Consider the following 13,757-nt stretch of genomic DNA (forward strand, 5'->3'; position numbering starts at 1 on the left):
TGACGATTAAAAATCCTACGTTATAAAGTGAATGATCACACACCTTTGCTTTATTAATGGGCCGTTTTACATGTGAAGGTCGGTTGCAATTTTTTTGGCGTAGGATGTTTGCAATAACAATCAAGAAGGTGGTAGGCCAATTTGTTAGAAAACCTTTTTTAAACCAGCAGCATGTTTCATGGCTACAGTAATTTTTTGAAAATAAATACAACGTCTGGCCGAAAAGTTTTGTTAAAAGTATAGCAACTAACTCGAAATGCAAAAGAGAGGACATTTAGGCATTTTTGAGCGTCCTCCGAGGAACATTCACTTTTCTCAAGAAAAGAGGACAAATCCTCCTAAAAGAGGACATATGATAGGCCTAGGTTTGTACAGTGGCAAAAAACCTGTCTAAAGTAAAATATAATTCTGACAGCCAAACTAAACTTTTATCAAACCACAATATAATGAGCGAAAGTAACCTTGTTGTCAATATTCTACACTGGGTGGCGGCAATTAGAAAAGTAAAGAAAATACTGTCAGCCGACGTTAAAGAATTTAAATACTGATAAAAAGCGTTAAAATATAATGAAACACACAAAAAAGAAGTTAAAAACACAAAAATTATATTTCTACGTTGGTTAGTTTTTCACTGGTTTCGTTTCAATATATCCATAGCAGTTTGTTCATTTAAGTTTAGGCTTTGGCCATATTTAAAAATATTTTGAGTAAGTCGCAAACGATTTAGGACAGTTTTAGTTAGCTCTTGCCATTCTGTACAACAAAGTGGCCAAAGCTACAAGCAGCCGTTTCTTAAAATCGTTTGCAGACCATATTAAAACGTAACGTCAAATAAAGCGCAAAGGCTTTGAACCCGTTATATTACCAAAAAAACAACAGTGCGTATAGTTTCGCACCCGCAACGGCTGGCGAAAACGTCAGAGTTTTGGAGTGAGTCAGTTTAAAAGTCAAGCCTCGTTTCGTCCACAAAGTACTCCGGACCGATCTGACCCGGTTCGTAGCTGAACACCACCAACTTGTTGCTGTCCATCACCGGAATCACAATCTCCATGTATCCGTCGTGGTTCAGGTCGTCGATCGCCACTGGACCAACCGGACCGCGTGTTCTGTAGATCTGTGATAACACCAGTGTTGTAAACAAGTAATTTTGAAATGACTTACGTTCCAGTCAAGTCATTTGTAAAATAACAAGTCAAGTCCCAGTCAAATCATAATTAGAAAAAGTCAAGTTACGTTTCAGTCCGATTATTTATGAGCAATACCCGAACTAAAAATACCAAAAACGCAGTATCAGCAATCAAATTGTTTTATGTGCAAACATTAAGATAAATAACCAAAATTAATAAAAAAATTGCTCAAAGAAAACATTTTATTTCACACAGGCCATATGTCTAAAAGACTAAAGTCATGTCACGTCATTTTGTCGAAAAGACTTAAGACAATCAAGACCTTTAAAATTAGTGACTTAAGCGCACTGAAGTCAATTTAAGTCATTACCACACTGGAAAACACATAACAAAACTATATAGTTTTCAATCGCGTACAAAACCATTTAGTGAAGGCTATAGATTCCTCGGTCCGTGATTGCAGTTGATCGATGCGCTAAAGCTAAGGGGTTAAGCTAAACCAGTAGCTAAGATTTTTGTTTCTAAAAGCCTTTCAACGCGTTTGAATGTCGTTGCATGGCAGCAAAAGTCCAAATTTTGGTGTCCTTGGTAGGCTAATTGATTTTTGCGCCCAGGGTTAGGTGTATATAATTTTAACTCAAACATAACGTTATTAGAACGATGAAAATATTCAAAAGTAGTGAAAGGGAAACGCTACTCAGTGTTGTAATGGGTTCAAGCAATAACTAGCACGTGCACTGAACTGACTGACTGTTTTTAAATGATTTGAAATCGCTGGGCTGCCCAAGAATATTAACTAAAAAAATAAAAATAAAAAAATAAAAAATTACTTGACTTGACTGAGTGCTAAGTATTATCAATAGATATTTTTGGTGGAACTTGGTTAGTCTTCCACCCCAATTTCCGCTTGTTAAGCAATTTTCGTCAGTAACTCAGTAAATGGTACAGTTTTGTCGTTTACGCACCACAATATCGTTTAGGATAAGTTCGACTTTACTAATTGTAATATTCAACATTTATTTTGCACGCCAATGACTTAACTTGAATTTGACTTAATATTTCAATGACTTAAACTGTGACTTGACTTGCTATTATTCGCAAACGACCTGATTGGCACCTTACTTATTCTTTTATAATTTACTTAACTGGGACTTAAGGTTATTTAAAAACGACTTGTTTCCAAAACTGTATTTTTTCTCATACCCGTGTTGAGTTCCAATGGCATATGTTTATACATAGTTCGTAATACAAACAGGTATAAGGAAAGGTACTATATTTGTTTACATTTATTTGTACGACGTTGCCGTGCGCGTTAGTGTATTCAAATCTCAAACGCATACTGTGTCCCTAAAAAGGTCAACTTTAATGTCATAACCACGTTTGCTTTTAAATCGATCCGCACTACTCCTTAGTCAATACTTGCGCGTCGATAAATTTGATGGAAAAGCGAAAATCCTCCCTTTAAAGAAGCAATAGAGCGTAAATACACGTGACAGAAATCTAAGTGACATCAGACGGCACCAGGGTTTAACGAACTAAGTTAACGCTGCTAAAAAACGTGGGCGTTAAAACGTGTTTGACGTGTTGGAAAATGTAGCCTACCAACGCTGCGAATAAGTTGTTTCTTTGAACATGTAAAGACTCTAAGTCAACCAGTAAACTTTAAACTCCCATATGTTATTGAAAAAACTTTAATGCAGATATTTAAAAACTGACCGACTTCTTTAATCCACTACTTGGTTCTGTAAACTCCATAAATCAAGGGTTCCCAACCTTTTTTGCTGCTCGTATTTCAAGATACATGTTTTGTTCTTAAAGCAAAGACTGTAAATGTCATAATATCATTAACAATTCCAAAATAAAACTGTACTGTAAAGTCTGTTTGAAAAGCTGCTCTGTGTCCCAAGGATCTTCGTACCCCTTGATGTCCAATCTCGCACCACCAAGGGGTGCGAGTACCCCGGTTGGAAACCCCTGCCGTAAATAGACATACTCACGTTGTGACTAATGTAGACCCAGTCGTTTGTCTTGCGCGAGTTTGGAATGAGCACGTACACTCGACCGTCGTTGTCTCCCGAGACCAGAATAAAGGGCTTCTTCTTCCTAAAGCGATTAGAAATTAACGACAAAGTGATACCTTGATAATAAATTGCAAAGCCAAAAAGGTCGAGTAGATCGACAGCATCTTGATTATTAGGACGTTTCGATACGAGCTTGTATCATCTTAAGTTAATGTGACTAAGAAGCAATTCAAGCATCACTTTAAGAGATGGGACGCAACTGTTATCAGTCTGAGTTTCGAAAGTTGGAAGTGATGCTTGAAAACTTCTCAGTGACATTAACTGAAGATGATAAAAGCTCGTATCGAAACGCTTTAATAATCAAGGTGATGTCGATCTACTCGACCTTTTTGGCTTTGAAATTTATTGTCAAGCTACATAACAGATCCGCGCATAGTGTACCCAAGTAAAACCTTCATGCCGGACACGGTTGGCTGGTGCAATTGACGCGATATGTTTCTGTTTTGCCTTTTAGTGTGTAACGACATACCAATAGTTAGCCTATATCTTTAATAGGTGTTGTTTTAGGCTTTGGTCCCTAAGGATCGCAAAATGGCAAAGTGTGTATCGATTCAGAGATTGTCACCTTGATGGGAAAACTTAACGTGAGTAGGCTGGCCCAAGGGAGTTACTTGTTCTTTCTGCATTTGTATTACGCTGAATGTTATTTTTGCCTTTGTAGGTGATAAAAGGGTGCGCGGTAATGATGACCGATTCGTTGCAGCTGTTTTTGACAGCCCTTTAACAGAACTCAGGACCTCATTAAAAATTGATTCTAGTTTTCGTGCTCCTATGCGCCGGCGGTAACGTAAAACGCGACATTAACTTACTATTGCAAAAACAAATCCTCCAGAAAACAAAACACTTGTATGACAAATGCTAAGCAACGAAGGTCACTGATCTCGTTTTGTTTTGCTGTAAAAGATGTTAAACAATAGCAGAAGTTTGACGCAAATAGCTTCGCAAGTTATAATTCAGGGCTACGCAACTGGCGACTGCGGTTCGAATGCGGACCTTTTCAGTGTTCAATCCGGACCTTATCTGTCTCAGTATTTACTTAGCAAAGCGATTTGATGAGGTTTTTTTTCGGCAAACAATTGTTGCTGTTCATTGAAAACCCATTTTGTTAACGAACATTACATAATTCTCAGTTGAAGCAAAGGATATTTTTGCAACTAGTCCTTTGCTCAAATTGAGTAGCCCTACTATAGGTGGTTTTGTATTTAAAAAGATACTACGCTTGCGCAACTGTCCACGCGTATCGGAGGTTCACAGCCTAGTTTCGAGCGACAACTGGCGTACAAAAAATCAAATATTTACCCACCTCGAGACGGCGCTGTTGAGCGCCACTGGATGAAAGACTCGAATTTTGCCTCCAGAGCCGAGATCGGGCAGCGGCATGTCGACGGCGCCGTCTATTAGCGTGTGACGCCGCCACTTGTCGCGAATAAAGTCGCACGGGATCTCGTAAACGATCACTGAGCCTTGCTGCAGCCCATGCCTGACAAAAAATACGAATAGGTTTCAACTTAGACCTTCTTACTATGTTGAAAATAAATTGAGAGTTGTGCGAAACGTTCAAAATGATACCTGCTTCTGTATGGACTTTGATATTCTTATTACGTCTTACTATAAACTCAAACCATTATGCCTGCAGGTTTCAGCTTCTTGTTAAGCTACTGAGTTTATTTAGGCTAATCGCTCAAAAAACGGCTGCTGTTGTTACATTTTATTTCAAAAGATCTCCCTAAAGACGTTATGCTACATTGGACAAACATGTTTTAATTAATCTCACAGACGCGAATATAGGGGCTGAAAAATAGTTTGGTTAAGTTCAATTGTGTTTAATGGTGATAAAGCAATGGCCATGTACATCATCAAGAAAAAACATTTAAAATAAGAAGGCCTAAACAGATTGAGTTGCGCTTTTTATTAAGCACCGAGGTCGAAAAATTAGGTGAAACACTTTGTTTTCTCTTCGTAAAACAGTTATAGTCGTTTTTGTTAAGTAAATTCTCGCTTTCCAACCTACTACGCTATTTTAAGTAAAATAAATTGGAGCTGTTGCGCTTGAAAGTTTCACTACCATCTGGCCTCTAAAAGAAGATTAGTCTATACGTTTAACTTATACAAAAAATAAGAATATGCCGTAAAGGCGTAAACGAACGGGCTTGGAATAAGTCAAACAAACGGGTGATAAAAACACCGGTTGGTGACATTTCAAAAAACAGATGTTTGGTTGTTGGCAGCGCACATGCACTTCTGTTAATCTATCCCATCGCTAACAAGTCAATAAAACCCGGTTTTGGCAGCAATAAGCCCCGTTTGACCAGACTGAATGACGCATTAAACACCACAGTCACCGGACTGACCGATGTAATTGCGCCGGTCGCAGATGGCCAATGGTCAGTGCAGGTGGTTTGGGGCAATACAAAACCGCAGGATTTAAAAAAAAAAAAAAAAAAAAAAAAAAAAAAAAAAAAATTAAAGAAAAGTTCACGACGCTTACACCCATGTGGAGACTATGACGTCATCTCGACCGTCGGCATTCACGTCAGCAATTTGCAGGTCGTAAAACCAGCCGTGGTTGTCGATCACTCGCTCGTTGATCGCGTCCACGTTCAGCCAGTTTTCTTCCGGGTCTGCATTGTGACGAAACAAAACAAGAACAGCCTCAATTGACGTCATCGCGATTTTGCTGACCCGAGAGTTTGTTTCGGCGTTGGATTAAAATAATTACGGTCGGCCACTTTAGTTGAGTTAACGACTATTTAAATTAGCTGAAATTTTTCCCTTGCTTTAAGTACACCGGGCTTCCTAAATCGGGGATCGAGCTATTAGTGTAAGCGGTCGCGTCAATTCCACGCAAGGTCTACAATCTAATTCCACCTGACTTTCTAAATGCAAGAGTACTAATAAAAGTCATACTTAATAAAAGTTAATCCCAAACTGAGTTGGATACCCTTCAAACAAATTCAGAAGCAGACTAAAAGTATTTGCATTTAACACATTTAAACGTAAAGTATTGCAAAATTAAAAGGGGTTGCAAGGTGAAATGTTTTAGAAGCCCTGATTCGCACGATCACGTTTGGCCCCAATTGCCTTTGAATACCTATGAACGAATTTGTTAACGGCTTTGAATTACGTCACCTCTGTGCGGCCGGAGAATGCAGTTTACCCAAACTGACTTGTTTGTGAGAAACCCAGACGCGTTGCCTTTCAAGTTTGTAATATTTTTTACATCTTCTTGCCTTTAAACGCGTTAGCCGCGAATACTTTTAGTTGTCTGCCTCGAATTTGATTGAAGGGGTGTTTAACTCAGTTTGGGTTTGACTTTTATTATAGTAATGACTTTTGCATTTAAAAAGTCGAATATTGGGTGGGACTCTTGCGCCTAATTCTGCTTGACTGCAGCTATTACAGGGAGTATACGAATTGAGACCAAGTTGTTTACTGAGTGCCTTGCCAAACAGCCTTCATAGCTTGTGTCCGCGATTTGTGGTTCAATCAATTTCCCGAAATAGCCGCAACAATCGATTCGACGTCATTGGATACCGGCTATTTTTCGCGAGTGGAGTTTTTGAATCCCAAAGAGGCCAGATACAATCAGGACACGTCGCCCTTACCGGTAGGCGCTTGTCATTTGATAAGCGATGCGAACAGGTTCTTGTTAATACTAGTAATGCCAGGCGACATTGAAGAATCCAGTTTAACCAAGACAATCGATTATCTTGAAAGATTCTTTGTTGATTTAACTACAATAGTGACGTCACAGACCGCAAATTATGACTTATGAAAAAGGTAGCGGAATGATATGATCAAAACAGCCACTATAAGGACAGTAGTGATTTAATGTGAAATAAGGGCACAATGTTCTTTGAATTTCTGGTATTCTTTTAGAGAAATTGATAACCCAAATTGGAAGAACTTTCCCTGAAACCGCTTTTGTTTACAAAGTTAGAAGCGAGAAAAAGTAAAGAAAATATATCAGAGGTGGGCAAAATACGGTTACTGCAGCTAAATGTTAATAGAAATTTCACCAAAGTTTCTAATGACACTACTAATTTTTCTGGTGGCTTGTGTTGGCAAATTTTGGCAAGTGACATTTTAAGTAAACAAGTCCGCCGCCTAGACCCCTGCTACACATCTTGCTCTAACCCAGGGGTTCTTACACTGGGGTCCATGGACCTCTTTGGGGCTTCGTAAACTAATTTTAGGGGTTCCGTGAAGGCCAAGTTAAAATAATTAGTGTATATTCAAGTAGCAATCAATGTTTCAAAGAAAACAGTTTATATAAAAACAAATCGATTGAGCACTGATATGTTTAGACTCCATTTTACTTCAAACATAAGCATTTTTCTTTAAGTCTTTTTGTATTGTGACGTAAATTTATGAAAATTTCAGCATATATCTTAAATACTATTGATTGCGACGTGAATTTATGAAAATATAACCATACATCTGAAGTCAATTTATGACGTCATTTAAAAAAAATTCTTGCCTAACGTTGTCCGCGCGAAGCAGTACAAATTTTTAGGAGTCCGCGGTAAAAAAAAGTTTAAAAAACCCTGCTTTAACCAGAAAAATCTTACCGTCGGTCCAGACCGCGTAAAGCTTGTTATCCCAGTAACCTGCTCCGATCACAACCAGCCTGCTTTCGCCGGAAGAAAGCGGAATACGGAGTACGCGAAACGACACATCCGGTCCGTGTGTGATGCGGTGCGAGCGCCACCTGGCGTAAATTTTGCGGTTTAATGCTTTGCTTTGTTGCTGTGGTAATTATAGTGCTCTAATGACTTGAGACATTCGGAAATTAAGTGATAAACTTTGTGCCCGTGCGTGAATTTTATCTCAAAGAATCCAGTTTAGTGTAATATTTGAAACAGACATTTATGGTGTTTTTCCAAATTGAATAAAAATTTAATCAGTTAGGGAATTTTGGAGCATTATGCTTTGAGGTTGCAGTAAGACGTAATAAGAATATCAAAGCCTATACAGAAGTAAGTAGCATTTTAAACCTTTCGAGTAACTCTTTTATTCGTAACCGTTAAAAATAATACCTACTTCTGTATGGGCTTTGATATTCTTATTAAGAAGATAGTGCATTATCGTAGTGCCTCTACAGCTGATGGTTTTTCAACCTGCCATCAATGTGTCAGGGATTTTTGCCATTTTTACGAAAAAGCAAACCCTAACTTAAACTTCAGTGGAATGCGAACTCTTCGACCGCGCTCAGTGTGAGAGATTGGTCAACGGTCGTGGTTTTCCAACCTGCTATCAATATATCCAAAATATCTCCATTTCGAGCAACTTTTATTTACACCTTAGCCGGAAACCAACTCTTTGACCGCGCCAAATGTAAAAGACTCATCACCGACCTGCGCGTATTGGTCCACAGCGATCCGTAGCCAGGATTCTGCAGCCAGATGAGTTCGGACATCTTGACCGAGCCGGAGCGTACATGCGATCGAGTGGTCACTATGTCCGGCCAACCGTCCTGGTTCATGTCCACCCAGTCGATCATCGAGTAGTACCAGTTCTGACGTCGGTCAGCGTTGCGTGACGTCACCGTAACGGGGGGCAACGCGGGTGAGGAGGAGTTGGAGCGAACCGGGAGAAAGAGGATGTCACCGCCGGCGCGCTGCGACTTGTAGTAAGTCGTGGTCATCCACCAGTACTTCTGCTCGCTGTCCACCAGAAGGTCCTCTGCAGAGGAGTAAGTTAAGTGCACTTAAGTTAAGTTATCGCAACACTGATAAAACAGTAAATTCATTCCATTGGAAGATCCCCTGCGAAAAACGTTGTTCTGTAAGTCTTACCACCATTTTCTTTGTGTCACTATTTAGGGAAAAAAATTCCACTTTTTTGAACGAGAACCAAAAAACGCAAGGGAAAACAAACCGACCAAGCAAAAACTATAAGGAACCATTTCACTGATTACAAGTAATATGTATACAGCGTAAAAAAGTTCCTTTAGCTTTGTGCGTTCAATAGCAGAGAAAGTTATTAAGCGCTGTGCAATGTCCAACGGCATAGCAGAACTTGGGACTGTTCGAAATAGGATAACATACCCAGGACTTTAAAATATTTCGGGGTTGTTTGGTGATAAAATTAACGCTCAGGTCGGATGAGTAACCATTTTTTTAATATTGTATTTCTAGTTAATATTTAATTTTGATGCAAATGACTTGACTTGGACTTCACTTGCTATGACAATGACTTTTTGCTGGGACTTGGCTTGGTTTTTTTCGCAAATGACTTATATGGACATGAACACCTTTCCATGACAAAACACGCATCCTGGTCTTTAACACCAATAACTTCACAAAATTTTATATTACGCGCGCGACCTTTAATCCTTACAGTTATCCTGTCCGTCATAACCGGTCCTATTATTAACATGGCCTTTATGAAATACGTTTGGCGACCTCTGCTCTGGATCAACTCCTTTAAAACTTGAACGAACTTATAAGGTGTAAAAACCAGTGTTGTAATGACTTAAGTCACCGACTCGACTTAAGTGCACTTAAGTCACTGTTTTCAAATGACTTGACTTGACTTAAGTCCTTTGACCAAAATGACTTGACTGAAGTCTTTTGGAAAAATGACTTGACTTGGACTTCAGTCATTGTCGTATAACTTGGGATTAAATTAGGTGTTTTTTTATTAAAATTTATCTCAAGTTTTGTACATTAAGCACTTTTATTACTGTATATTGTGTCTTTTTTTAGTTAAATTGTTGCTTATAATCGGACGAGTTTCCCAATTTTAATAGGTAAATAGTTTACTTTAAGGCCAATGACATAATTTAAAGTTGACTTGCTTTCATAATGACTTGACAGGACTTGACTTGTTATTTTGGCAAAAGACTTGACTTGGACTTAAGTTATTGTTTAAATGACTTGACTGGAACTTGAGTCATTTCAAAATGACTTGTTCGCAACACTGGTAAAGACTTCTCGAACCTTCGACTTTGCCGACGGAATTCGGCCAACCGAAGCCTTCCGCAATGCTCTCGTTTCTTCCCCCGCCTCTGCCGTGTATCCAGTTTCGAACATCGGTGACTCGTAGCAAGGAAATGGCGTTGGTGCTCCGGTTGAAAAGTCCCACTGCCAGGTCCACGTCGCCGATATTCGGAACCGTCTGGAAAGATTTTTAATTTTTAGGCGAGTAAAGTTAACAAAACGTCAACGGCAAAGTTTACGGCAAGTTGGATTTTTTAATTTTTTTACGCCGAATACATCTGCACGAATAAAAACTTTACGTTTTGAAAAATCTCATCAATCTTCCCCGAGTCTTGTCATAACTTTTTTTATAAATTTTATAACAATTCATTAGGAATATTTCTTAGAAATCGCTAAAGCTAAACCTTAATGGAACCTTAAGGTGTTTGCAAACTAGTTGGATTCGCGTAATTGTTGCATATAGGTTAAGTGCCTGGTTTCACAGAAATGCGACACGCCTGTCTTGCACACGACACATTTAACAAACACTCTCACAGGCGCTAATAAACATCATTGCGTGATCGTTATTGGTGGCGTTTGTTTAGCACTGGCACCAGTCAGTCTGTAATGCTGTACCTTTGACCGGCAAAGCCGTTAGCTGACAAACAGCAAACGGTTTCTTTCAAATCCTTGGTGTGCGAACTATATACGCCGGTTGAATACCACAGCTCGATGCAGAGTCTAAAACAGGTGTTCTAAAACTGGGGTCCGTGTGGCTCCTTGGGGGTCTGTGGACTAGTGTTAGGCCCCTAACAGTTAGGGGGTCTATGTGGGCCAAATTAAAATCTTAGTGTATTGTGTAAAAGTGGAAAAACGCTTTATCACTTTCTCCTCAAATGTATTTGGATTTTATTTCAGTTTCATATTTCTTTAAACGTAAACAGCAGGATTCTTAGGTCAACTTGGTTTATGACTTCAATTTTTGAAGACATTTTTGAACAATTTCAAGCCGATCGTGTGGTCAAAGTAAACCAAAAATATGTTTAATTACATTAAATAAATTAAATACCCATCTAAAGTTTTGCGCAAACCGCCACACAAAGTAACAGTTTTTCTTTTTATAACCGGCACTTCCAACATTTTTGCGATTTTTAAAAATCAAAAACTATGCTTTGCGTCAGTATAGTAACCAGGAAAAGGGAGAAACTAATGCAAAGAACAATTAAAAGAAAGATCCATTCCGTTGGTGGTGGTCACCCAAACCTGCAAGGCGCAAACAGGAGAGGCGTCAATTGGTCTCGAATTGTCCCGGAGCAAACAATTATATAAAAACTTAACCGCAAAAAGCATTGCACAATTTCACTGTGGTAGTTTTTTTACTGCATATAGCCTTAAATCCATGATTTATCCAGGAATTAAAGGACGCTTTTGAAGATGTTGCCCCACACAAGAGTTCTGAAGTAATTAACACAAAAATGGGCAGACGGTATTTTGTAAACTTGCATATAGCGTGCTGTAAAACTATTTTTAAACTGGATGGTTTATCGTTATAAAGTATAAAGCCTTAAGTCTTTTTAAAACAAGTAGCATTAATCACAACAGATATTACATATTTTCGGTGCAGGATCAAATATTCGTCCAGGTACAATAGTTATGATTTAGGGTATTTATTCTATTAAGTGGTCTATATAAAAAAAAAATAACAAAGCTAGGTGATTAGGACACCTAGCTAGCTCACATATCAGTGATTTCATTTTCTTTTGTTTACTCGTATTGGCCGTTGAAGTGTAGGAAGGCAGGATACTTATTATTTTAATTTTGGCCGGATGCTGACATATTAAGAACGTTATTCCACAGTTTAACCTTAGAAAAACGAGCACAACTATGCTAAAGAGTAAGAAAAAAATTTCTGCCAGCCACTACTTTTAAATATGCAACAGAAGTATGTAGAGGAGGTATATTCATTAGTTCAATTTTAGACGGATTCTGGCTATTTAAAATATTGTCAATGTTGAGCTTAGAAAAAAGGAAAAATTTTGCTAAAGTATAAACATATTTGTGTCAACCCCTATACCCTTAAATGTGCATTAAGCTTTCGGCACGGGTGACCCAAATATCACTCAAACCTTCGAAACGATGGGCTTTCATGTTTCGCTGGAAAACGCGCGGCAATCTTTCTCGCAAGCCGCAAAAATACAAGGTTTGGTTTCAACTGCAGACGAACACGTCGGGAATTCCCGCGGTTTAAACGCGATCTCACCTCGACGAACGTTGGGCTCCCGTCAAGATGCATCTCGGCGATTTTGCGCGGCCTGGTCTGTTGGTTCTTCAGCCGCTCCCAGGAGCTCAGCCAGTTCTTCTGCACTTTGTCGAAGATCGAGTTGAAGAAGGAGCCGGCATCGCTTGGAGCCGCGCATAGAAGCGTTAACAGAAGACAGGTAATCAGAACGCGCGATTTTCCAGCGATCGCCATATTTTTTAACCTTGAAGGGCCGCTGATCTTTTCTGTACGTGGAGGGTTTAATGCAGAATGATGCACTGGTATACTATGGCTATAGGTCTGAGATTAGTCGGCGTTCGTGCTGCTACGACCTGTCGCTTCCAGGACTCTGTTCAAAGATCTGCCTGGAATCGATTGGCCTAAATATGTCACGAACAGGATGTCAGACCCGCTCATGACGTCACGAACCCTTCCGTTCTCAAAGCAGCCGAAACCGCTCAGGTGAAGCGCTGGCGTGATGCTTTCGCCACCGACTGACGCGAGCTGATGACCGGGAGTAACCCCGGCGGGTTCGTTGACCGGGAGAAGCCCCGACCTGATCCTCAGCCGAGGACTTCCTGTATATGCGCTTTACTCTACTCTTGCAGCATTCGTCAAGCCGCAATCTAGTTACTTTGCTATTTACTGTTTTTTTTCGGAGCGTCTTATTAACGGAACTAAGATTATTGGAATACTATATCCTTTAATACAGTGATTTTAAATCTTTTTAGTATCGGACCCCTTATTTTAAATAATTAAAGAAAAAACTTATGGACCCCAAATTAAATTGTTTTAACACTGACCCTAACCAATAATAAGCGATTTTAGGCTATAACATACAAAAAAATGTTTCCTTGCAATTAAAAAAAATATTTTAATATTCAGTGAATTCACTGAGCTCCTAAACCGTTTTACGGGTCCCTGGTTGGGAACCACTGCTTTGGGTGTTCTCTTTGTTTTACTGTGTTCTCTTTTGTTTTCTCTTTTTGCAAAGAAAGACCGCTTTTATTTTCAGGCATTAGTTTTCCTTGAAAACGCGAGAGTGTCGGGAAATATGGACGTTAACACTCAACCCGAGTTCTTAGGACGTTATCGGAAAACTTTTAAACATTAAAAAAATTACAAACTTTCTTCCTAAAATATGTTTGAACAATATGCTAGAGTTTAACGCGTTCTGATCCGTACCGTTTAACTGTTTAGCAGAGTATTTGTTTTCACAAAACAATATGTTTCGGGTATTTCTGTCTTTACCGAAGGGGGACCTGTATAACTTTTCGGCTTTTGAACGCTTTACCAGCAACATCCATCATTTTGTTCAAATAACAAGTCAAGTCAAGTCATTTTAAAACAGTGATTTCAGTGCACT

At 39.1% G+C, this 13,757-nt stretch overlaps 1 protein-coding gene across 1 annotated transcript; it reads right to left on the minus strand.

Annotated features, from left to right (window-relative positions):
- Window positions 1–453: 453 nt before the first annotated feature.
- LOC146135601 (uncharacterized) lies at window positions 454–12,743 on the minus strand. Its single transcript, XM_083395516.1, has 8 exons — window positions 12,392–12,743; window positions 10,153–10,330; window positions 8,566–8,893; window positions 7,780–7,919; window positions 5,697–5,829; window positions 4,512–4,688; window positions 3,125–3,230; window positions 454–1,114 (listed from the first exon to the last, which is right to left on the minus strand). The coding sequence occupies exons 1-8, from the start codon at window positions 12,602–12,604 to the stop codon at window positions 941–943; spliced, it is 1,449 nt and encodes a 482-aa protein (XP_083251642.1). The 5' UTR covers window positions 12,605–12,743; the 3' UTR covers window positions 454–940.
- Between the last annotated feature and the right edge of the window lie 1,014 nt (window positions 12,744–13,757).

The sequence above is a fragment of the Ascidiella aspersa genome, chromosome 8 (assembly GCF_963924565.1).
Source record: "Ascidiella aspersa chromosome 8, kaAscAspe10.2, whole genome shotgun sequence".
Classification (NCBI taxonomy): Eukaryota; Metazoa; Chordata; class Ascidiacea; order Phlebobranchia; family Ascidiidae; genus Ascidiella; species Ascidiella aspersa.